This window comes from Schistocerca serialis, chromosome 4, assembly GCF_023864345.2.
Source record: "Schistocerca serialis cubense isolate TAMUIC-IGC-003099 chromosome 4, iqSchSeri2.2, whole genome shotgun sequence".
NCBI classification, from domain to species: Eukaryota; Metazoa; Arthropoda; class Insecta; order Orthoptera; family Acrididae; genus Schistocerca; species Schistocerca serialis.
In genome coordinates, this window is record NC_064641.1 from 16,769,036 (window position 1) to 16,793,842 (window position 24,807).

General features: G+C 41.9%; 2 protein-coding genes across 3 annotated transcripts in view; both read left to right on the forward strand.

Annotated features, from left to right (window-relative positions):
- The window catches only part of LOC126473439 (solute carrier family 22 member 7-like), a 555,641-nt gene that overhangs the window by 139,429 nt on the left and 391,405 nt on the right, over positions 1–24,807 (forward strand). The window lies entirely within an intron of this gene.
- LOC126473440 (solute carrier family 22 member 13-like) overlaps positions 1–24,807 on the forward strand; it is a 68,371-nt gene that overhangs the window by 31,791 nt on the left and 11,773 nt on the right. Inside the window, exons 3-4 of the mRNA XM_050100487.1 lie at positions 4,961–5,175; positions 9,068–9,255. Coding sequence (XP_049956444.1) covers positions 4,961–5,175; positions 9,068–9,255 — 403 coding nt within the window. The remainder of the gene's footprint in view (positions 1–4,960; positions 5,176–9,067; positions 9,256–24,807) is intronic.

Genomic DNA, 24,807 nt, shown 5'->3' on the forward strand with positions numbered 1-24,807 from the left:
GCTTTCTACCGAGAAACGCTCAAGGAACTTCATTTAGCAATGAAAATTCGCTCCGGACATGGCTCAATGGGTACTTCACCTCAAAACCACGTGATTTCTACAGACACTGAATCGAGAAGTTACCCCAGCGTTCGCAGACTGTTGTTAACTAGTGAAGGAGAACATCCTCATATTATTGGTGACTAAAATCTCTGTTATATGTATCTCTTGCGTTTATTAAACTCATGGAAAGACACTTCGAAGTTGTGCACCATTGCAGTAGATTGGAGCAGGTCGTTATTCTCACTAACAAGGGTGTTTCCCACATTTTCATCTCTGCGCACTTGCTTCTTGTGCTTCGTAGCAGCTATGGAACGTACAGCACATGTTGGTGAGCTTTGATCAGTAATATTGTCAGAAGTATTTCGGTTGTTATTATCATAATGATGCTACTGTTAGCATCCCAATTGGTAGGCATGATAACGCTAAGTAAAATTTCGCTATAGGTAATTTTTTACTGCGCCTGCCTGGGATTCAGACATCTCAGTTCTCTCGGCTACTTATCATTTTAACATAACTCTGAGTGCACTCTATCTAAACAGGGGCTGAAGGACTTACTCGTTTTAATCACTTGCTTTATTGACCTGGAGCCAGATATTTACATGCCAGGTTTGATATGATTATTTTCTAACAGGCTAACTCGGATTTCAGTGTGGTTTTTGAACATTTTATTTAAATTTTTAAGTGATCTGTATGTTTTCTGGTTAGTATAACTCCCCTGTTACCTCCTACAAATGTTCTTTTTAGCTATGAGAAACCTCTGGTAGATGAAATCGGGCCCTTTGTCGGTCACGGTCAAGGCAGAAGCAGTTTATCAGGTGAGACTACGTGTTCTAGCTGACTGGGAAACAGCTGACAGACAGCTTCAATAATTCCTCAGTCTTATCTCAATGTTCAATTATCAAAAACGTCAGCAACTACTCCAATGACCAGTAATACTTAACCCCTTTTTTTAATGGATGAGTGAATATTTGTGCTACTGCCGAAAATGTTGGTGCAAACCTGTGGTAATAATTCGCCAAGTCCATGAAGTGAAGGTTTTTGCGGTGCGCGTCTGTCATTTAAATGTATAGCTGCTTTCCTAGCAGAATTGAAATACGTTCCATACTCATCAATGGTTTAAATAACGTTGCTGAATTTTGAATAGTTTATTGTTTTTCTCTGGTTTTGATGTACTTTGATTGTGACAGTATGCCAGTGTAGTTCAAGTGCTAAAGACGATCATGTGTTTGCTTTCTTCCAAATAATAACAACTACAAACGATCTAATAATTTGTTTGGTAAAACCAACTAACTGAATGGCCGTTGCTACTAGAAGCAGAGATGCAGAAAGTGAACAACTAGAAAAAATTACATATGTGGACATAAATGTCCACAGAGCACTGCTGGGGCAGTGGATAAATAGACTTTACTGTCGTTACTTCGTTATATTAAGCACTTAAGTTGTCTGTGGGTGCTTTACACCTACCTACCTTCGCCGTTTAAGAAAGCCTGAAAACTGTTTTTGCGTTCAGTCAGAAAGCATACTGATCATAATTTCCAGTCTGCAGGGTCACACAACTCTTCGAGCTCACCGAAAGAAAACAAGTTCCTTCTTGCAATTTACTCAGCAGGATCAGACACTATGACTACAAATAAAAGTTTTGCGTTCTAACTGATTGGTATGTTCTTTAAAACTTCACACGCACAAAATATAATAACATCACTAGTAATAATAAGAATATTCCTATCGGAAACAGCACTATTAACAGTTCAGAGGTTACTTCTACAGGAAGTTCCAAGTCAAACGGTGGCTCTGAGCACTATGGGACTTAACATCTATGGTCATCAGTCCCAAGTCAAATGGTCTATCGTTCTGACTTCTAATCAACAAAAGTTGATTGCTCACCTTGAAAGCGCAAAATTAATCTCGCCACATGGCACACGGTTTTGTCAACATCGTTCGTGGCACACAGACTGTTACTTCCGTGAAATCTAAGCGATCCAAGACGGTGTACGTCCTCGCTAGTTCACTTCCAAATTTTACGGAAACGCATGCAAGTCTTCCTGGCTTTGACGTCATCCGTAGCACAGGGCACGCATGCGTTTGACTGACGTGGACATGTTGATATCTCGGTGCGAAGTGTCTCTCCTCGCTGCTTATCTGGCCGTAGTTATACAGGGTGTTCAACTAAATGTGTTTGCCTCTGTAAGTTACGAAGTAATAGGAGACGGAAATATTTATTGTGGTAGCTCGCCATAAGACACGTTACACTGTCTGCAGAGCTACGCACATAGTTTATTGCGTTATTATCCAAAGAGTTACAGCAAAAAGATACAATTTTTTAAATGGAACAATAGTTGTTTCTATCATGCACTGGAATCAGTAACACCAGCTGTGTATACATCAATTTAAACTACATTCCTATCACTTTTAGTTTATGAGCTACAACCCTTCAAAGTTTCAGGGGCAGAAACCACACGCTGTACATAATACATGGCTTTGTGGTGGGTGATGGATGTTCTGGAGGTGGGAAGTTGATTTAAATGAGATATTCAAATGTGTGTCCATGTTCATGAACGCACAATGCAATGCGCCTTCTAAAGGATCTGCAGACGAGATGTAACATCGCCGGTGTCATGGAGCAACATGCGTCCTCGATGCGCCGTTTTAGATCATCTAGGGATGTGGGCTCAGTGACACAAACACGATCCTTTAGATATCCCCACAAAAAGAAATCTAATGGTGTTAAGTCGGGCGACCTTGCGGGCCATGAATGAGGGCCATGGCGGCCCAACCACCTTCCTGCAAACCTATTGTTTAGTTCTTCCACAACAGCACGCGCAGAATGGGCTGGGTGACCATCGTGCTGCATCCGCATATGGACTCTCGTGCATACACACATGTTCAAGGAGACCACTCAAACTGTCGACTATGAACGTGCGATATAACTCACCTGTCAGCCTACCTGGGAAATAGTGTTGACCGATGATTTCATCCCCAAGGATTCCACACCGTACATTAATAGACCACCTACGGTGACCGTCGACAGGTCGCACCCACCGAGGATTGTTCAAATGGTTCAAATGGCTCTGAGCACTATGGCACTTAACTGCTGAGGTCATCAGTCCCCTAGAACTTAGAACTACTTAAACCTAACTAACCTAAGGCCATCACACACATCCATGCCCGAGGCAGGATTCGAACCTGCGACCGTAGCGGTCGCGCAGTTCCAGACTGTAGCGCCTAGAACCGAGGATTGTCTGCGGCCCAATAGTGCACGTTCTGGCGATTCACAGCACCATAATTTATTAACGTGGACTCATCAGAGAACATAACACTTTGCAGAGACTCCAGCGTGAAATTGCGCATGGTCCATTCACAGAATGTAACTCTCGCACGGAAATCGTTCCCATGCAGCTCCTGGGTCAGTGACAGGCGGTACGGGTGTAACCTGTGACTGTGTACAATGCGCCACACAGATGTGAGACTGACGCCAGCGACTGCAGCAACGGCTCGTAAGCTGACATGAGGATCGTGGTGTACTGCAGCTAAAACAAACACCTCTGTCTCCTCACTTCTTGCAGTTCTTCGTCTGTTACTGTGGCGCATTACCAAGCTGCCTGTTTCCCGAAGTCGTCGTTCGGCACGTAAGAACGTAATGGCTGCCAGTGCTCATCACCCAGGATATCTTACAGCGTACGCCACGGCTGCTTCAGTGGCATCGTGTCGGCACTCGCCAAGCGTCAGCAACATGTCAACGTACCCGTTGTTCATGTATGCCATCTTCATCCGACATCAATAACTGTGGTATATTGAGCCCCGTTTGTTTGTGTGGGTCGAACTGCCATGTGCGGCGACAGTCGGCAGTCTAACAGCGCATCGAGGAAGCTTCTCGCCCCGTGACACCGGCGACGTTAGAACTCGGCTCCACCACATTTAGAAGGAGCATTGCGTTATGTGCAGCGTGTGTGGTATCTGCCCCTGAAACTTTGAAGGGTTGTAGCTCCCAAACTAAAAGTGATAGGAGTGTAATTTAAATTGATGTATACACAGCTGGTGTTACTTATTGAAGTGCATGATAGAAACAACTATTGTTCCATTTAAAAAATTGTATCTTTTTGCTGTAAGTCTTTGGATAATAACACAGTAAACTATGTTCATAGCTCCGCAGACAGTGTAACGTTTCTTATGGTGAGCTACCACAGTAAATATTTCCGTCGCCTGTTACTTCGTAACTTACAGAGGCAAACACATTTAGTGAAACACTGTGTATATCTACAAGGCTCATGAACCATTCAGTTATCAGCTGCACACAACCCTTTCTGACCACGGGTTACCTGATCAGTCTTTCAGTATGCGAGTTCTTCCAGTTCTTCCAGTGGGGCAATGTCGAGGTAGAGGTTCCATCTTTGGATGTCACTCTGCCAGAACCGATGGTTATTAGCATCTCCATGTTCAAAGGATAAATCACACTGAATGCTTGAAGTTGCTTCACAACAGCACAATTTTCAGTTCCTCTTGATAATAGTCTGGATGCGAAGGATGAACTCGGTTGTGAGCTTATGTAATGTATATATCAGGAAATGGAATGGCCTTAAATTAATAAAACTGACAATCCACGTTAGTGTAGCTACTAAGAACATCAGATCAAGAGGGCTTGTTGAGAAAGGAGCTTCAGACTGACCATCCATCTGTCACTCTATATGTGGACCTACCATTAAGTCCATCTAACATCTGTGTAGAATCTTCATAATTTTCTTTGTACAGCGATGGTAAAATCGTATATTTAAGTTCATTTTTTGTACAAACATCGCTTAATGACAATTTTTAAACAGACTGCACAGTAAAGAATGTGTAGTAAGCCCACTTAAAGGAATCCGTTCATGTTGAGACTCTTTGAACGATACGGAATAATGTGCGCATTTCTGGCTGTTACTAGGTCAGTGCACCTGCTGGCTATCTACTCACTGGTGATAGCCGTGAGCCGACTGAGTGCGAACCCTTTCCTGGGGATAGTGGCGCAGGGGGCGGCCAAGCTGCCTGCCCACTTCATGGTGAACTACTTTGCGGCGAGGTTCGGTCGCCGTTGGCCCAGTGTAGGGAGTGCACTGTTGGCTGCACTGGCCAGTCTCCTCATCTTCTGCCTGCTGACTGGTGAGCTGCACCCATGCGTCTTTGTTGATTTAGCCTCTACTTTGTCTAAAAATTGGATGAAAATCATAAGGGATCACAGTTCTCGACGTAATCGCCCTGCAGATGTACACATTTTCACAACGCTGACGCCATGATTCCATGGCAGCGGCGAAGGCTTCTTTCGGAGTCTGTTTTGACCACTGGAAAATCGCTGAGACAATAGCAGAATGGCTGGTGAATGTGCGGCCACGGAGAGTGTCTTTCATTGTTGGAAAAAGCCAAAAGTCACTAGGAGCCAGGTCAGGTGATTAAGGCGCATGAGGAATCACTTCAAAGTTGCTATCACGAAGAAGCTGTTGCGTAACGTTAGCTCGATGTGCGGCTGCGTTGTCTTGGTGAAACAGCACATGCGCAGCCCTTCCCGGACGTTTTTGTTGCAGTGCAGGAAGGAATTTGTTCTTCAAAACATTCTCGTAGGATGCACCTGTTACCGTAGTGCCCTTTGGAACGCAATGGGTAAGGATTACGCCCTCGCTGTCCCAGAACATGGACACCATCATTTTTTCAGCACTGGCGGTTACCCGAAATTTTTTTGGTGGCGGTGAATCTGTGTGCTTCCATTGAGCTGACTGGCGCTTTGTTTCTGGATTGAAAAATGGCATCCACGTCTCATCCATTGTCACAACCGACGAAAAGAAAGTCCCATTCGTGCTGTCGTTGCGCGTCAACATTGCTTGGCCACGTGCCACACGGGCAGCCGTGTGGTCGTCCGTCAGCATTTGTGGCACCCACCTGGATGATACTTTTCGCATTTTCAGGTCGTCATGCAGGATTGTGTGCACAGAACCCACAGAAATGCCAACTCTGGAGGCGATCTGTTCAACAGTCATTCGGCGATCCCCCAAAACAATTCTCTCCACTTTCTCGATCGTGTCGTCAGACTGGCTTGTGCGAGCCCGAGGTTGTTTCGGTTTGTTGTCACACGATGTTCTGCCTTGATTAAACTGTCGCACCCACGAACGCACTTTCGACACATCCATAACTCCATCACCACATGTCTCCTTCAACTGTTGATGAATTTCAATTGATTTCACACCACGCAAATTCAGAAAACGAATGATCGCACGCTGTTCAAGTAAGGAAGACGTCGCCATTTTGAGTATTTAAAACAGTTCTCATTCTCGCCACTGGCGGTAAAATTCCACCTGCCGTACGGTGCTGCCATCTCTGGGACGTATTGACAATGAACGCGGCCTCATTTTAAAACCATTCGCATGTTTCTATCTCTTTCCAGTCCGGAGAAAAAAAATCGGAGGCCTTAGAACTTGAATGCACCTCATACAGTCATCTTGTGTAGAGACTATGACGGAGTGATACTAACAGACTGGAGATGGGTAAAACTGAAAGAGCAGTGGACATATTTTCATAAAATAATGGTCGCTTTTCCCATTGCTCATAGACTGTGGCATAATTAATAACCACCTGTTAGACACTGACGAAATTCAGTAATAAATGACCAAGTACAGTAACATGTGATGATGATTAATATACGCTGTTACACACTCGAATGTTTAGAATACCATCCCCAACACAAATTTGGTGCGGTTCTTATTCGCCTTGGCCTAATGGCGTAGTGTAGGAAACTATTCTGCTCTGAGGAAGGGGTAATGCACTTAGTTTCCTATTTACAGCAATAAGTCATTGTAAGTAATTGAATCGATCATGAATGGGATAGCAGATTTTATGGAGAATACAATACAACAAGTGTGAAAACGATATACTGTCTTAACTGGACACAAAAAATACTCAAATATGCTGATTAATACAATGTACAGCTATACAGTTAATTCATAAATTTAATCAGCTCGAAAAGAATAGCAAAAACGCTGACAATATGATCAATAGTAAAATAAACAGAAATCTGCTGAAATTTGACCTAAATCATGAAGCGAGTGTAAGTGCTCTCTGTGTCAATATTCAGCCACTTCGACAATGGGGAAGAACAAAAATGAGAGAAAAAATCCATATCAATTATGGAAAAAAATCGTTTGCTGATGCTAGATGGCAGTCTTAGTGGCTCACAACTTCTGCTTGTTGCCTGTTGTTGGCCCACAGATAGCTCTGTAAATGAAACGTGATCTACATGAACTGACAAAGGCGAATTACCAGCCCGATTTACCATAATCAGCCATATGATTTCCGAATACATTACCAGAGGAACATGACATTGGTTAAAGTAACTGTTTGGTGCAAGCACTATATACAGCTACAAAATACAATCCGTTCTGAAAGTGGAGACCATCCACAGCTCATAATTAAACTCAAGTCCAGAATCATGGATTCAATCCAAAAGCTCTTGCTTGGAAAATGTACAAAATCAAATAATTATAATTTATTTCTGCTGTAAGCTGTTGACAATGCTTATTATAGTTATACATAAAATGGTTATTTAAGAAACAGTATGAAATTCAGATAGAAGAGAGGAACAACAGTTACTCTATTTTACAAGTTAAGCACTATTTTGTTAGTAACCAAGGATGAATGCCCACATATAAGAAGATGTAGTTTTCTTGTAATATGCATCTGTTTGAAAATAAGGACTACACCACTGAACTTGTTATAATAATTATCTGAGAAGCATACTCAAAATCAATAAACTTTATCAGATAACATCTCAGAATTGGAACCCAATTTATTTTAGGGTATATTTCTTAATAGAAATATAATTTATTGTTTTAAGATGCAAATGTACATTATATGTTGTATCACGCTAGGTTGTTAGGTTTATAGAGACACATTATCAATGTGTGTGCTGAAACAAAAAAATGTGATCACATATTAAAGAACTGGATAATACGTTTACAAGAGATAAATGTTATGATTAGTGCTTTTGTACCTAATCTAAAATACTGAAAATGCTGTAGAATCTCTGCAGAATTTATATTATTCCTATATTATTCGATCATAGGTTTATTTATTCATGATATACCAAATACTTGTCAGATATACATTTAAAGATAGTATCTTCCAGTCATTATTGCTACAATTTGTTAAACTGTTTGATGTGTTGCGATACAAAGATAATAAAAAATTCTATGTTGAATACTTATAAATTAACTCCATAGTTCAATGAACATACTATTTATTTTAAGATAATTATGGTACCTTTTATTTCCTTATACTGACTGTTTGGAGCTATTGACAGGATTAAATAACTGTAGTTACACTTAGAAAAAGCAGAAACAGTTGAAGTAGAAATGGAGAAGAAGTGAAATGGTGCATCTGCTTTAACTTAAACTTTTATAGTAAAGAGTCTGCTGCAAAGTGTAACACTATGACTGCTAATAACACTGACAGAATATAATGTAAATGTAGAAAAAAATTGGAGTATTTCAAATTGGGTTAAAATGGGATTATTATATCAAGAAAAGAATCCAAACATTTAATTAAAAAAAAGGAATCTTAGATTTCAAATTTGATTAAGAAATCCACACATATTAAATTTCAATTGTTATCATTAAATTATGAATGTACGTCTGGAAACTGTAGAAAAAAAGGAAGTAAAGGGTCAAAAGAGTTGCCCATATCATGAATTACAACCTGGATATAGTTCTCAGCTGTTCCTTAACACCTATGTGTGTCTGTGCCAGGCTGGATTTACATGTCTGCATCCGAACTACAGCAACACAAAAAGCTAAAAACGAAACTGCTGAAACAAAGTTTGCAAATTTCACAGACATGTGGCGTACATAATGTGTCTTCCAGTGTACTAGAGTAAGGGTGTGATGTTCCTGTTTAATCGCTGTCCAAGGGAATGACGAAGAGGTTAATATGTTAGCTCTCTCCGTTATTGGCAGGTGAACGTATATATCTCTCTCAGAACTGAACACACAAAACTTCTCTTCCTGCACAGAACACATCGCGGGTGCAGCCATCGTGATGGCGACCATGCTGATGCAGTTCAGCGCCGTCGCCGGTATGGGCATGGCAAACCTGCAGAGCATCGAGCTGCACCCCACCTGCCTCCGCCAGATCGCAACGGGTGTCGAGTACGCCGTTGCTGGAATTTCCATGTCTTCCCTGCCCTACCTGGCGCTGATGGTACGTGAAATGAAAGACGTTGCACATCAGTAGGTGGAGAAAAGCATTACTGCTCGATTACGAGGTTTTTCGTCCAAGTTCAGTCGCAGACGCTGCTTGGGAGGTGCTTTGGATCGTAGAGAAGTATACTGTTAAAATTTTGAGAGCACACGATCGAAGAAGCACTATTAGTTCCTCAGAAGTACACTATCTGAACTATCAGGACCCCCTTCTGTAAAGCGGAATCGACCATTAGATGTCACGAGAGGCTGACGCGCCATTATAAAACGAGCCGGGGAGTACTGCGTTGTCAGTAGGGAAGAAAGAACAGCAGAATTGGACTGTCGGGAGAGCCCAGTGACTTCGACGGCGGACTATTCACTGGCTGTCACCTGAACAGCAAATCCATCAGGCCCATGTTGAGTGCTGATGATGCGACTGTGAAGTGGAAACATGAAGGGACCGCCACAGCTAAAACCGAGATCAGACAGACTTCATCAGACCTCGTGTACTGACGAACTGGGACTATAGAGCATTGCAGAGTGTAATCCTCAACAGTCCAACGAAATCAGTTGAAGTAATCACTCAGGAGTTCCCAAGTGATAGAACAGTGACTGTACGTAGAGAGTCGAAAAGAATGGCGTACAATGGTCGATGAGGGGTTCTTAACCCATCCATTTTAGTAGTCAGTTCTAAGTGACACTTGAGTAGGTGTAAAGAGTGACGTGTAACCGCCATGTTCAGTTGTTAAAAACCTAGTCAGCTGGGCTCATAATTTTGAAATGAGAGTTAGTATGAATGCCGCGTAATAAATATTTCGTGTGAAGCGTCGTTGCGACAAAGGTCAAGGTCCATTGTGGAAACTAAGCCACTGAATACTAAAAATAATGTGATGACGTAATGTTCTGACAGAAATTAATAATGCGGATAATAAGATTAAAACTAAATGTAATATTGTCAATCGGAAGACTGGTCAGCCTCACAGTGCACAGCATACCATAGCAATAAAGCTTAATGATGATCTTTTGAGTTATAATTCGCAAGTTGCAAGTATTTTGAACAATCACTTTCTGAATGTAGCAGCAAAAATAGGGTAAAAGGGTTAAGTTGAAGAAGCAAAAAAATATGTTAAAATGTCACTCCCCAAGACTTTAGGCCTTTAGAAATAGCACCATCATCCACCACTGAAATTAAGGGAATTATAAATATTCTGAAAAACATGAACTCATGTGGTGTTGATGGAGTGTCTAACAGAATTTTGAAGTGCTGTTCTAATTTAATAAGTGGAGTCCTTAGCGATATATGTAATGCTTCGCTGTCACAGGGAATTTTTCCACACAGATTGAAATGCGCAATTGTCAAATCTCTTCATAAGAAAGAGGACAAGAGTGACGTAAATAATTATAGACCAATCGCATTGCTGACTTCATTTTCTAAATTATTCGAAAAAGTTATGTATTCAAGAGTAGTCTCACATTTGAGTGAAAATAATTTACTCAGCATGTCACAGTTCAGATTGTGGAAAGTTTACTCGACTGAGAATGCTATCTACACATTTACCCATAAAATAGTACGAGCTCTAAATATCAAATTATCGCCAGTTGGTGTTTTTTGTGATCTTTCCATGGGATTTGACTGTGTAGATCATGTCACACTCTTAGAAAAACTCAGGTTTTATGGAATTGAAGGCTATACACACAGCTAGTTTGAATCATACTTAACGAACATAAAGCAGAAAGTTGTGCTGAATTACACAAATAATGTTGGGAGGGTGGTAAATTCTAATGAATGGGGAGTTATCACAAAAGGAGTCCCACAGGGTTCAATTTTGGGTCATCTACTGTTCCTTATTCATGTGAAAGATCTCTCACTTAACATTTAGGAAGCGGAACTAGTACTTTTTGCTGATGACACTGCAGGAAAAGCAGTTGAAAATAGTGTTAAGTATGTCTTTCAAAGAATTATTAAGTGGTTCTCAGAAGATTGACTCTCCCTTAATTTTGAAAAAGCCCACTGTATCCAGTTCTGTACACCAAACAGAGTCATACCGACAATTGATGCAGCATATGAACAGGGCTGAGCTAAGAGGGCAGATTTCTCCAAATATTTGGGTCTTCACATTGATGACAGCTTCAACTGGAAGAAGCATATTACTGGGCTTCTCAAGTAATTAAGTTCAACTTCTTTCGCTCTTCGTATAATCGCTAGTCTTGGTAATTAACAGATCAGCCTCCTAACGTATGTTGCATATTTCCACTCAATAATGTCTCATGGAATAGTTTTCTGGGGTAACTCACCACTTAGACATGAAGTATTGATTGCAGAAAAGAGAGCAGTGAGAATAATTAGTGGTGTTCACCCAAGGACGTCATGTGGGCACCTGTTCAAGGAGTTAGGTATTTTAACTGCACCATCAGATTACATATATTCGCTAATGAAATTCGTTATAAATAATCCACTCAGTTCGTGAGGACAGCGATGTTCATACGTACAACACTAAAGAAAAAAATGACCTTTCCTATCCGTTATTGAAGCTGTCAGTTGCTCAAAAAGGAGTACATTAATTCAGCAACAAAAATCTTTGATCATTTTCCCTATAACATAAAGTGTCTGGCAGGTAGCAGATCAAGTTTTAAATCTAGCTTAAAATCATTTCTTTTGGACAACTCCTTTTATTTCATGGACGAGTTTCTGTTCTGAACTGGTAAAAAAGAAGTACCTCTAAATGTAGTTGCCTGTGTAGAACTAAAAATTTCAGTAATACTAATGTTAGAACAATTCATGTGTGTACATGTAGTATATTGTAACCTGACTTGTTCCACATCGTATCGATAAAATAATCGCGAAAATGATCTACGGAACATGACATAACCAAACTAAACTAAATTAAGCAATACTTACGACGGACTACACAAAATAAGACACGTACACTCGCGTGTGAGTCGTTCAAAATAAGAATTAATACTGTAAGGGAAATGCTTCATGAGAATAGTTACGGCGGTACACATTCAGCTGCATGCGAACGTAGGATCGGAATAGAGGCACGTACATTCTAAGTACTATCATTCCCCCTGGCCTGCGAAAAAGAATTGTGGTTAAAATGCATTTATTCATCTGAGAAAGAAAATAATCGGGCTTCGTAATTAAATCAAAAGAAAGACTGCAGGTTCTGAATGTCGCGGCAAATATGACCTAGATATTGAAACTGACGCTGGCGGCCACGAAGGGAAAGAGATGAACACATTCACGTACCTCTATTGTCGAGCAGCGCCCTAGTGAAGATCATCGCCTCCATCTAAATTCTCCATACAAAATTAAATCAATAAAAATCTTCCAAAATTACAGGAGCTGGTGTCCATGGTATCGTAAATGCGAAAATCTTATTGTCTGAGAAGTTGTTTTCATTATTTAGCAGAATTTCACTTGGAATTACAGAGCACTTCGCTTATACTTCTTATCACCAGGACATGAGAACAGCGAAAGGAAACTATTATAAAAACTAATAAACGAAGAGCGTAAATCTTCTTTTGTCCGTTAGTGTTAAACACTTTTCAAATGAATCTTCGGTATGAGAGTCGAATAATTATCTAGACATTTATCAATAAGAAAAAATTGTTAAGTTTCTTCATGTTGCCTCCTAGGTCGAATTGTCCGAAGAAATGTCAAATTCCGGGTAATGAGCCCGACCACTACACACTTGTAGTTCTTTCACTCCTTTACACACGTACTTCAATTGCACTGTTCGTGTCTTTTAAGGGATTTCTCTTCACCACTTTGCTTATATAGTTCTGGTGCCGGCCGTGGCACTTAGCTATCATCTACATCTACATCCATACTCCGCAAGCCACCTGACGGTGTGTGGCCGAGGGTACCTTGAGTACCTCTATCGGTTCCCCCTTCTATTCCAGTCTCGTTCGTGGAAAGAAAGATTCTCAGTGTGCCTCCGTGTGGGCTCTAATCCGTCTGATTTTATCCTCATGGTCTCTTCGCGAGATATACGGAGGAGGGAGCGATATACACTAATCCGCTAGGCGGATTCGTGCCGGGGACCGGAACGCCTTCCCGCCTGGAAAGCAGTGTGTTAGAACGCCCGGCTAACCGGGCGGGGTTGGGTTCATACTTAGAAGTGAACGGTATGCGGCGACGGTGGACCGATCAACGTGGTGGTGTGTTATGGGCTGGAGCGATCTTCAGGACAGCGATCGTTCAAGGCCCCTCCAGCCATCCGAATTTACCTTCTCCGTGATTTCCTTAAATCGCTTATGGCAAGAACCTTCTGAAGCCTGAAATGAATACTGGTAAACAATTTTGTGGCCTTCACAATTTTGTGGCTTTCCAATGTTTACCGGCTTTCCGACAGTTATTCGGAGCTGCTTTCGCGTTATATAATGGGCACTCATAAGTTGTTCATGTGATGTCAAAAAATTGAACAACGGTGTACAGCAGTGCTGTCCACCTTTCTTATGTGTTTACTGTTTTGGCACATTTAACTTATGCCTAAGGTGATGCTTTTGCTGCCGTCAACATAGTCGCTGTTTTAGCATTTCTGCTGTAATTGCTACTAACACAAACGTATAGTACTATAATAGTATTTCAAAGAATTATAATTAAAATATCTTGGATTTGCAACTTACATAATTAACGTGAAATTTAGTACTACATAATCGCTGTAAGTTCAGAAACATCTGATGTCTACCTGCTACGAGCTGTTCTTAATGCATCATCTAAATGTGCGTCTGTCAGGCTGGATTGATATTCTCTTGACGCTGGTCATAAATGAAAATGTGGCATCACAGAAGGCAGTGCGGCTATATGCAGGACGACAAAAGCAACAAAAGAATGTCAACACTTGACAGTGGTCGAGGAGTACTGGACCGAAAGCTCGTGGATTTTAAACCGCTCGCTGCTGCTGGAAGCTCGAAAGAATTTTATCGCTCATTGAGTGTAGTTTCTCTACACGAGTTACAAGAAATTCTGGCGAGGAATCATCCTTAGCATAAGCAGCAAGAAATCCATTGTTCATTCGAGTCATTGAGGGCAACCCATCTGTTGATACAGCAATAAGTTTAGGCAGGTGACTTGCTACCTTCTCAACTTTCAGGAATGTATTAAATATGTCTCACGCTCATGAAGTGGCAACACTTTTACAAACTCCTTCTTAACATAAAATTATGAAAGACCATCCTAAAAAACAAACGACTCCCCTATATCGGAAATATCTGTGCTTCCATCAGACAGAAGTGAATAATATACTCTTTCAGGTCCTGATATAACTGAGATTCTAAATTTTTAGAAATCTGTTCCAAGCGCAAATTTATCTTTGTGACTGTCTAACAGAGATTCCGTGATACTGAGCATTGCATCTTTAACTACTTATAACTGAAAGGCTTTTTTTTTTCGCTAAAACACAACAGACTTCGTAAGAGACCAATTTAGATGTCAAGTCTCTGACTTTATATTTTCGTAATTCAGAATTAACAGGGAAGTGAGCGCTGAAGTCCGCGTGATTTAACGAAAGCGACATTCTACATTATTTTTCTTGGGAACAAACACACAACCTTAGCACAATAAATACATGGGTTTTCCTCTTAATTCGAGAAAACAATATTGCTCCTCCTAATCGCTGTTAGAATTGTAGGTTCTTCGTCTTTAACCCATACTTTATTAAGAATTAGCTATCACAAACTCACAGGCTCTCAATTTATACCGGGTAGTGGCAAAAACATTGTACAGGAAGATGCTATCGCTAGAAACAACAATATAAAGAAAGAACTTGTTGTTTGTTGGATAGTTTTGTTGAGACTAAAGTGACTGTCTTCTATTCCAAAACTGCGGTCTAAAGTCTAATGTTTGTTCAGGGTAGTAACGAGTACAGATTTGTGTAATAAAATGTGTTGTTCTGAAATTTGTTTTAATAACAGAAAATGTCGGTGTTTAAATTTTTTTATGAAGGGTGCCAGGAGAACATATCACGGGCACCATGGCTCATGGAGCTGCTGGGTTGGACAACCCTGCTGTAAGCCTTTATGCTTCGCTTGGGGCATATTTCAGAGTACTTGACGGCCCAACACAAAAGTTTTGTCTGTACATACAGTGTTGAGGATTAGTGGAAAAGTACAAGACCGTCGTACAATATGCATTAGATAAGTATATGCAAATCAAGATCGTAAGAGATGGAAAAGAGCCACCGTGGTACGACAACCGAGTTAGAAAACTGCTGCGGAAGCAAAGGGAACTTCACAGCAAACGTAAACATAGCCAAAGCCTTGCAGACAAACAAAAATTACACGAAGCAAAATGTAGTGTGAGGAGGGCTACGCGTGAGGCGTTCAACGAATTCGAAAGTAAAGTTGTATGTACTGATTTGGCAGAAAATCCTTAGAAATTTTGGTCTTACGTCAAAGCGGTAGATGGATCAAAACAAAATGTCCAGACACTCTGTGACAGACTAAAGGCCGAAATACTAAATGTCTTTTTCCAAAGCTGTTTCACAGAGGAAGACTGCACTGTAGTTCCTTCTCTAGATTCTCGCACAGATGACAAAATGGTAGATATCGAAATAGATGACAGAGGGATAGAAAAACAACTAAAATCGCTCAAAAGAGGAAAGGCCGCTGTACCTGATGGGATACCAGTTCGATTTTACACAGAGTACGCGAAGGAACTTGCCCCCCTCTTGCAGCGGTGTACTGTAGGTCTCTAGAAGAGCGCAGCGTTCCAAAGGATTGAAAAAGGGCACAGGTCATCCCCGTATTCAAGAAGGGTCGTCCAACAGATGTGCAGAACTATAGACCTATACCTCTAACGTCGATCAGTTGTAGAATTTTGGAACACGTATTATGTTCGAGTATAATGACTTTTCTGAAGTCTAGAAATCTACTCCGTAGGAATCAGCATGGGTTTCGAAAAAGACGATCGTGTGAAACCCAGCTCGCGCTATTCGTCCACGAGACCCAGAGGGCCATAGACACGGGTTCCCAGGTAGATGCCGTGTTTCTTGACTTCCGCAAGGCGTTCAGTACAATTCCCCACAGTCGTTTAATGAACAAAGTAAGAGCATATGGACTATCAGACCAATTGTGTGATTGGTTTGAAGAGTTCCTAGATAACAGAACGCAGCATGTCGTTTAATGAACAAAGTAAGAGCATATGGACTATCAGACCAATTGTGTGATTGGTTTGAAGAGTTCCTAGATAACAGAACGCAGCATGTCATTCTCAATGGAGAGAAGTCTTCTGAAGTAAGAGTGATTTCAGGTGTGCCGCAGGGGTGTGTTGTAGGACCGTTGCTATTCACAATCTGTATAAATGATCTTGTGGATAACATCGGAAGTTCACTGAGGCTTTTTGCAGATGATGCTGTAGTATATCGAGAGGTTGTAACAATGGAAAATTGTACTGAAATGCAGGAGGGTCTGCAACGAATTGACGCATGGTGCAGATAGTGTCAATTGAATCTCAATGCAGACGAGTGTAATACGCTGCGAAAACATAGAAAGAAAGAAAGATCCTTTATCATTTAGCTACAATATAACAGGTCAGCAACTGGAAACAGTTAATTCCAAAAATTATCTGGGAGTAGGCATTAGGAGTGATTTAAAATGGAATGGCCATATAAAATTAATCGTCGGTAAAGCAGATGCCAGACTGAGATTCATTGGAAGAATCCTAAGGAAATGTAATCCGAAACAAAGGAAGTAGGTTACAGTACACTTGTTCGACCACTGCTTGAATACTGCTCACCAGTGTGGGATCCGTACCAGAGAGGGTTGATAGAAGAGATAGAGAAGATCCAACGGAGAGCAGCGCGCTTCGTTACAGGATCATTTAGTAATCGCGAAAGCGTTACGTAGATGATAGATAAACTCCAGTGGAAGACTCTTTAAGAGAGACGCTTAGTAGCTCGGTACGGGCTTTTATTGAAGTTTCGAGAACATACCTTCACCGAGGAGTGAAGCAGTATATTGCTCCCTCTTGCGTATAACTCGTGAAGAGACCATGAGGATAAAATCAGAGAGATTAGAGCCCACACAGAGGCATACCGACAATCTTTCTTTCCACGAGCAATAAGAGACTGGAATAGAGGGGAGAACCGATGTAGGTACTCAAGGTACCCTCCGCCACACACCGTCAGGTGGCTTGCGGAGTGTGGATGTAGATGTAGATTTCTAACCTTTCTTAGTGGAATCAAACATTAGCTAGTACCACCATCCCCAAGACCTACCATCTGTTGCCCCCTCCCCCTCCCCCACACCCAACCTTACCACCAACTTTAGCGCCTAACTAAAGTGTAGAATGAAAGACTTTTCTGGGAACACTTTTATTTTTAAAATGATAAAAGATGAATTATATTTAGTTTGTGTATGTGTGTTTGTGTGTGCATGTGTGAGGAATTCGTGGTGCAGTACAAATCCTTCTCAGAAAAGGAAAACTAACCGTCCACAGTGAGTGTAGACACTTGTTACAAAGCATGCTTCCCCTCCATTACCGCTTTCCACTGCGGCACTTGTTTGACCTGCACGCTGCAACCCCTTTGAAATCAAACAGGTTCAGATGTGTGCACCATACTTACTGTTCGTAAATCACTTCATTGCTGTGTTCCTTACTTCAGAACTGGCAGATTTGGACAACTTCAGGCTGCTAATGCTTTGTATCTAACCACTCTTATAAAAAAATAATAATAAAACCGTGCACAACACTATAGTGCACAACTTATAGTTACTGGCTTGTTATGTTGTCAATTAATTCATTTATCTGTTTCAAAGCGAGTTATGAAGCAGTTTCTGGATTACTGCAGTTTCTACCTATAAATTGGAGAAGACATTTTCTTCAAATATTTATCTTTGGTTACGTATATGTCTCTCTTTTATCATCAGTGATGTACAGGACAAAGCACAACATACGTGTGTAGTGGGTAGACCACATGAGGAACCTGTAATGTCCACCACATTGGTACTACTAATTGAAAAAAAGTGATTCTTGGTGACTTATATAATCAATATTAGAGTCCTACAAAGTTGTGATAATAGTAATGATCTTTTGAAAGTAATTTAGTTTCGTGGCTGAAAAAGAATCAAATGCTTTACTTTTTATCCCTCAGAAAATTTCATTTTAGCCCTCAGGGAGCTATTACCTCCAGGCTGAGAACCGCTGGTATAGGAGCTTCTGTGTTCTCGCTATACTTTTGATGTCAGTGAACCACTCCCTCATGTTATGTTGATAATTTTTGGCAACATGATGATCGCTTGAGACCGAAACTAGTAGAAAACAGTAAAAATTGTTAAAATAACAACTTCTGGTGGTTTTAAGATGTCTTTTCTGGTTCTTTTCAGTGACGCACTGTGTCTTAGGAAAAATGGTCTGCAGAACAAAAAAGATTCATTGTTTCATTCTCCTCGCCCCATATGATGGGGAATGGTCTGCCAGCGGTACGAATAGCTGAAAAGTCTAAAATATGCGTAAGATCGAAACTATATACCGTGAATAAATAGCAAAACATTTTTTTACTTCTATATCGATACCCCACAATCCGCATTACGGTGCTTGGCGGAGGATATCCTGTGCCACTACTAGTCAATTCCTTTCCTCTTCCACTCCCAAATAGAACGAGAGGAAAAAAGAGCAGCTATATGCCTCCGTATAAACCCTAATTTATCGTATCTTATCTTTGTGGCCCTCACGCACAATGTATGTTGCAGGCAACAGAATTGTTCTGCAATCAGATAAAATGCTGGCCCTCTAAATTTCCTCAGTAGTCTCCCTCGAAAAGAACGTTGCCTTCCCTTCAGGCATTCCCTTTTGAGTTCCCGAAGCAACTTGCGTGTTGTTCGATGCTATAGGTAACAAACAAACCTAGCAACTCGCCTCTGAATTGCTTGGACACCTTCCTTTAAGCCGACCTTTTATGGGTCTCAAACATTCGAGCAGTACTCAAGAATAGGTTGCACTAGCATCCTATATGCAGTCTCCTTTACAAATGAACGATACTTTCCTGGAATTAGCCCAATAAACCGAAGTAGACCATTCACCTTCCCTTCCACTATCCTCAAGTACTCATTCGACTTCATATCGCTTGGCAACGCTGTTGTTGTTGTTGTTGTTGTTGTGCTCTTCAGTCCTGAGACTGGTTTGATGCAGCTCTCCTTGTTACTGCATCCTGTGCTAGCTCCTTCATCTCCCAGTACCGGCTGCAGCCCTACGCCCAGATATTTAAGCGAAGTAACAGTCTCAAGCAGGACACTTCTAATTCTGTATCCGAACATTACAGTTTTTTTTCTATTCATCCGCATTAACTTATTTTTCTTCATTTAGAGCCAACTGCCATTCATGATACCAAGCAGAAATTTTGTCAAAATCATCTCGTATCCTTCTATAGTCACTCAAGTTCGACACCATACCGTACACCACAGCATCATCTGCAAACAACCGCTGATTGCTGCACACCTTGTCCGCCATACCATATATGAGTCTCAGGAATTCTGAGACCATGCCGAAACCTCAACAGTAGTTGCTCATTCTACCACGGACATACAAAGAGAAGCGAACAGGGGTCTTCATATCATATATGTAGATACAGAAGATGTAATAAAATATGTTTTATTTACTTATAATTATTTACTTATAATTTATTTACTTATAAAACAGAAGTACAACTTACATTTTATGTTTGCATGCAGTAGTGTTCGTGTATTATGATTCTGATGGATGACGAATGGAATTTATGTTATAATTGCGAAAAGAAAATTTTTATGTAATATAATTACACTTTTAAAATTTTGAGACTTTTTTTTACTTTACTTGTACTGTGAAATCTAAATTCTTGCTAAATTACGTGATTCAACAGTAACAAGAAGTACTTTATAGGCTTTGATGAATGAATTTGCCAGTATCAAAACATGTGACATGAATGGTCGAATCTTTTGACTGCATTGACTTAGAAGCTTAAATCATTTACGGATCCAAGAAACGATAGATCTTACAATTAGTCAGTGAAATAAATTTGAATATGATACACCAACCTGTTCAGGAGAAAGAGGCGTCCTAACAGACGGACAAAATGGTTCAAATGGCTCTGAGCACTGTGGGACTTAACTTCTGAGGTCATCAGTCCCCTAGAACTTAGAACTACTTAAACCTAACTAACCTAAGGACATCACACACATCCATGCCCGAGGCTGGATTCGAACCTGCGACCGTAGCGGTCGCGCGGTTCCAGGCTGTAGCGGCTAGAACCGCTCGGCCACCCCGGCCGGCAACAGACGGACAGATGGATAAAAAACGACAAAAATTTTTGTTCGAGATAGATGATTACACATTAACAATTTTTTGATTTTTTTTCATTGCTTGTACTGCAAAACCTTGCTTCTTACCAAATTTCGCTGTTCTAGGTCAACAGGCCAACGGGAAATCCCTATACGTTCGGAAGGGGGAGTTTTCGAGTATCAAAATACATCTACATCTACATCTACATCTATACTCCGCGAGCCACCTTACGGTGTGTGGCGGAGTGTACTTATTGTACCACTATCTGATCCCCCCTTCCCTGTTCCATTCACGAATTGTGCGTGGGAAGAACGACTGCTTGTAAGTCTCCGTATTTGCTCTAATTTCTCGGATCTTTTCGTTGTGATCATTACGCGAGATATATGTGGGCGGTAGTAATATGTTGCCCATCTCTTCCCGGAATGTGCTCTCTCGTAATTTCGATAATAAACCTCTCCGTATTGCGTAACGCCTTTCTTGAAGTGTCCGCCACTGGAGCTTGTTCAGCATCTCCGTAACGCTCTCGCGCTGACTAAATGTCCCCATGACGAATCGCGCTGCTTTTCGCTGGATCATGTCTATCTCTTCTATTAATCCAACCTGGTAAGGGTCCCATACTGATGAGCAATACTCAAGAATCGGACGAACAAGCGTTTTGTAAGCTACTTCTTTCGTCGATGAGTCACATTTTCTTAGAATTCTTCCTATGAATCTCAACCTGGCGCCTGCTTTTCCCACTATTTGTTTTATGTGATCATTCCACTTCAGATCACTCCGGATAGTAACTCCTAAGTATTTTACGGTCGTTACCGCTTCCAATGATTTACCACCTATGGCATAATCGTACTGGAATGGATTTCTGCCCCTATGTATGCGCATTATATTACATTTATCTACGTTTAGGGAAAGCTGCCAGCTGTCGCACCATGCATTAATCCTCTGCAGGTCCTCCTGGAGTACGTACGAGTCTTCTGATGTTGCTACTTTCTTGTAGACAACCGTGTCATCTGCAAATAGCCTCACGGAGCTACCGATGTTGTCAACTAAGTCATTTATGTATATTGTAAACAATAAAGGTCCTGAAACTGGAAATAAAGGTCCTATCACGCTTCCCTGCGGTACTCCCGAAATTACCTCTACATCTGCAGATTTTGAACCGTTAAGAATGACATGTTGTGTTCTTTCTTCTAGGAAATCCTGAATCCAATCACAAACCTGGTCCGATATTCCGTAAGCTCGTATTTTTTTCACTAAACGTAAGTGCGGAACCGTATCAAATGCCTTCCTGAAGTCCAGGAATACGGCATCAATCTGCTCGCCAGTGTCTACGGCACTGTGAATTTCTTGGGCAAATAGGGCGAGCTGAGTTTCACATGATCTCTGTTTGCGGAATCCATGTTGGTTATGATGAAGGAGATTTGTATTATCTAAGAACGTCATAATACGAGAACACAAAACATGTTCCATTATTCTACAACAGATTGACGTAAGCGAAATAGGCCTATAATTATTCGCATCTGAATTATGACCCTTCTTGAAAATGGGAACGACCTGCGCTTTCTTCCAGTCGCTAGGTACTTTACGTTCTTCCAGCGATCTACGATAAATTGCTGATAGAAAGGGGGCAAGTTCTTTAGCATAATCACTGTAGAATCTTAAGGGTATCTCGTCTGGTCCGGATGCTTTTCCGCTACTAAGTGATAGCAGTTGTTTTTCAATTCCGATATCGTTTATTTCAATATTTTCCATTTTGGCGTCCGTGCGACGGCTGAAGTCAGGGACCGTGTTACGATTTTCCGCAGTGAAACAGTTTCGGAACACTGAATTCAGTATTTCTGCCTTTCTTCGGTCGTCCTCTGTTTCGGTGCCATCGTGGTCAACGAGTGACTGAATAGGGGATTTAGATCCGCTTACCGATTTTACATATGACCAAAACTTTTTAGGGTTCTTGTTTAGATTGTTTGCCAATGTTTTATGTTCGAATTCGTTGAATGCTTCTCTCATTGCTCTCTTTACGCTCTTTTTCGCTTCGTTCAGCTTTTCCTTATCAGCTATGATTCGACTACTCTTAAACCTATGATGAAGCTTTCTTTGTTTCCGTAGTACCTTTCGTACATGATTGTTATACCACGGTGGATCTTTCCCCTCGCTTTGGACCTTAGTCGGTACGAACTTATCTAAGGCGTACTGGACGATGTTTCTGAATTTTTTCCATTTTTGTTCCACATCCTCTTCCTCAGAAATGAACGTTTGATGGTGGTCACTCAGATATTCTGCGATTTGTGCCCTATCACTCTTGTTAAGCAAATATATTTTCCTTCCTTTCTTGGCATTTCTTATTACACTTGTAGTCATTGATGCAACCACTGACTTATGATCACTGATACCCTCTTCTACATTCACGGAGTCGAAAAGTTCCGGTCTATTTGTTACTATATACACTCCTGGAAATGGAAAAAAGAACACATTGACACCGGTGTGTCAGACCCACCATACTTGCTCCGGACACTGCGAGAGGGCTGTACAAGCAATGATCACACGCACGGCACAGCGGACACACCAGGAACCGCGGTGTTGGCCGTCGAATGGCGCTAGCTGTGCAGCATTTGTGCACCGCCGCCGTCAGTGTCAGCCAGTTTGCCGTGGCATACGGAGCTCCATCGCAGTCTTTAACACTGGTAGCATGCCGCGACAGCGTGGACGTGAACCGTATGTGCAGTTGACGGACTTTGAGCGAGGGCGTATAGTGGGCATGCGGGAGGCCGGGTGGACGTACCGCCGAATTGCTCAACACGTGGGGCGTGAGGTCTCCACAGTACATCGATGATGTCGCCAGTGGTCGGCGGAAGGTGCACGTGCCCGTCGACCAGGGACCGGACCGCAGCGACGCACGGATGCACGCCAAGACCGTAGGATCCTACGCAGTGCCGTAGGGGACCGCACGGCCACTTCCCAGCAAATTAGGGACACTGTTGCTCCTGGGGTATCGGCGAGGACCATTCGCAACCATCTCCATGAAGCTGGGCTACGGTCCCGCACACCGTTAGGCCGTCTTCCGCTCACGCCCCAACATCGTGCAGCCCGCCTCCAGTGGTGTCGCGACAGGCGTGAATGGAGGGACGAATGGAGACGTGTCGTCTTCAGCGATGAGAGTCGCTTCTGCCTTGGTGCCAATGATGGTCATATGCGTGTTTGGCGCCGTGCAGGTGAGCGCCACAATCAGGACTGCATACGACCGAGGCACACAGGGCCAACACCCGGCATCATGGTGTGGGGAGCGATCTCCTACACTGGCCGTACACCACTGGTGATCGTCGAGGGGACACTGAATAGTGCACGGTACATCCAAACCGTCATCGAACCCATCGTTCTACCATTCCTAGACCGGCAAGGGAACTTGCTGTTCCAACAGGATAATGCACGTCCGCATGTATCCCGTGCCACCCAACGTGCTCTAGAAGGTGTAAGTCAGCTACCCTGGCCAACAAGATCTCCGGATCTGTCCCCCATTGAGCATGTTTGGGACTGAATGAAGCGTCGTCTCACGCGGTCTGCACGTCCAGCACGAACGCTGGTCCAACTGAGGCGCCAGGTGGAAATGGCATGGCAAGCCGTTCCACAGGACTACATCCAGCATCTCTACGATCGTCTCCATGGGAGAATAGCAGCCTGCATTGCTGCGAAAGGTGGATATACACTGTACTAGTGCCGACATTGTGCATGCTCTGTTGCCTGTGTCTATGTGCCTGTGGTTCTGTAAGTGTGATCATGTGATGTATCTGACCCCAGGAATGTGTCAATAAAGTTTCCCCTTCCTGGGACAATGAATTCACGGTGTTCTTATTTCAATTTCCAGGAGTGTACGTAATATGTATGGCCTTAACTTTTGATTGCATTGACTAAGAAGCTTTAAATTTTCACTCCACAAAGGGATTGCAGACTTTAATACGTGACGTAAATTTGAACTTGATATTTCTACTTGTTCCTGAGAAAAATTGTTCTAGACAGTTGGACAGATAGACAGACATACAGAGAGACGGCCGACAAAGCAAGGCTATAGGACTACCGTGTTTACAGGTTGACGCACGGAACCGTAAAAATAAAAAAATAAAAATATTTAAAAGACGTTGCTGACGGATAAAGATGTTAAAAAGTAACCTGCACCGTCACTAAAAAGCTGGAGAACTTGAACCAGGAAGAAATTGTAGGGTACGGCTGTAAGCATAAATGTTCGTTTGCTAGTATCTGTAGAGAGGAAAGTAGGTACTGAAGTGGACGCAGTGGACGAGGGATCGCAGACAAGGAGGAGTA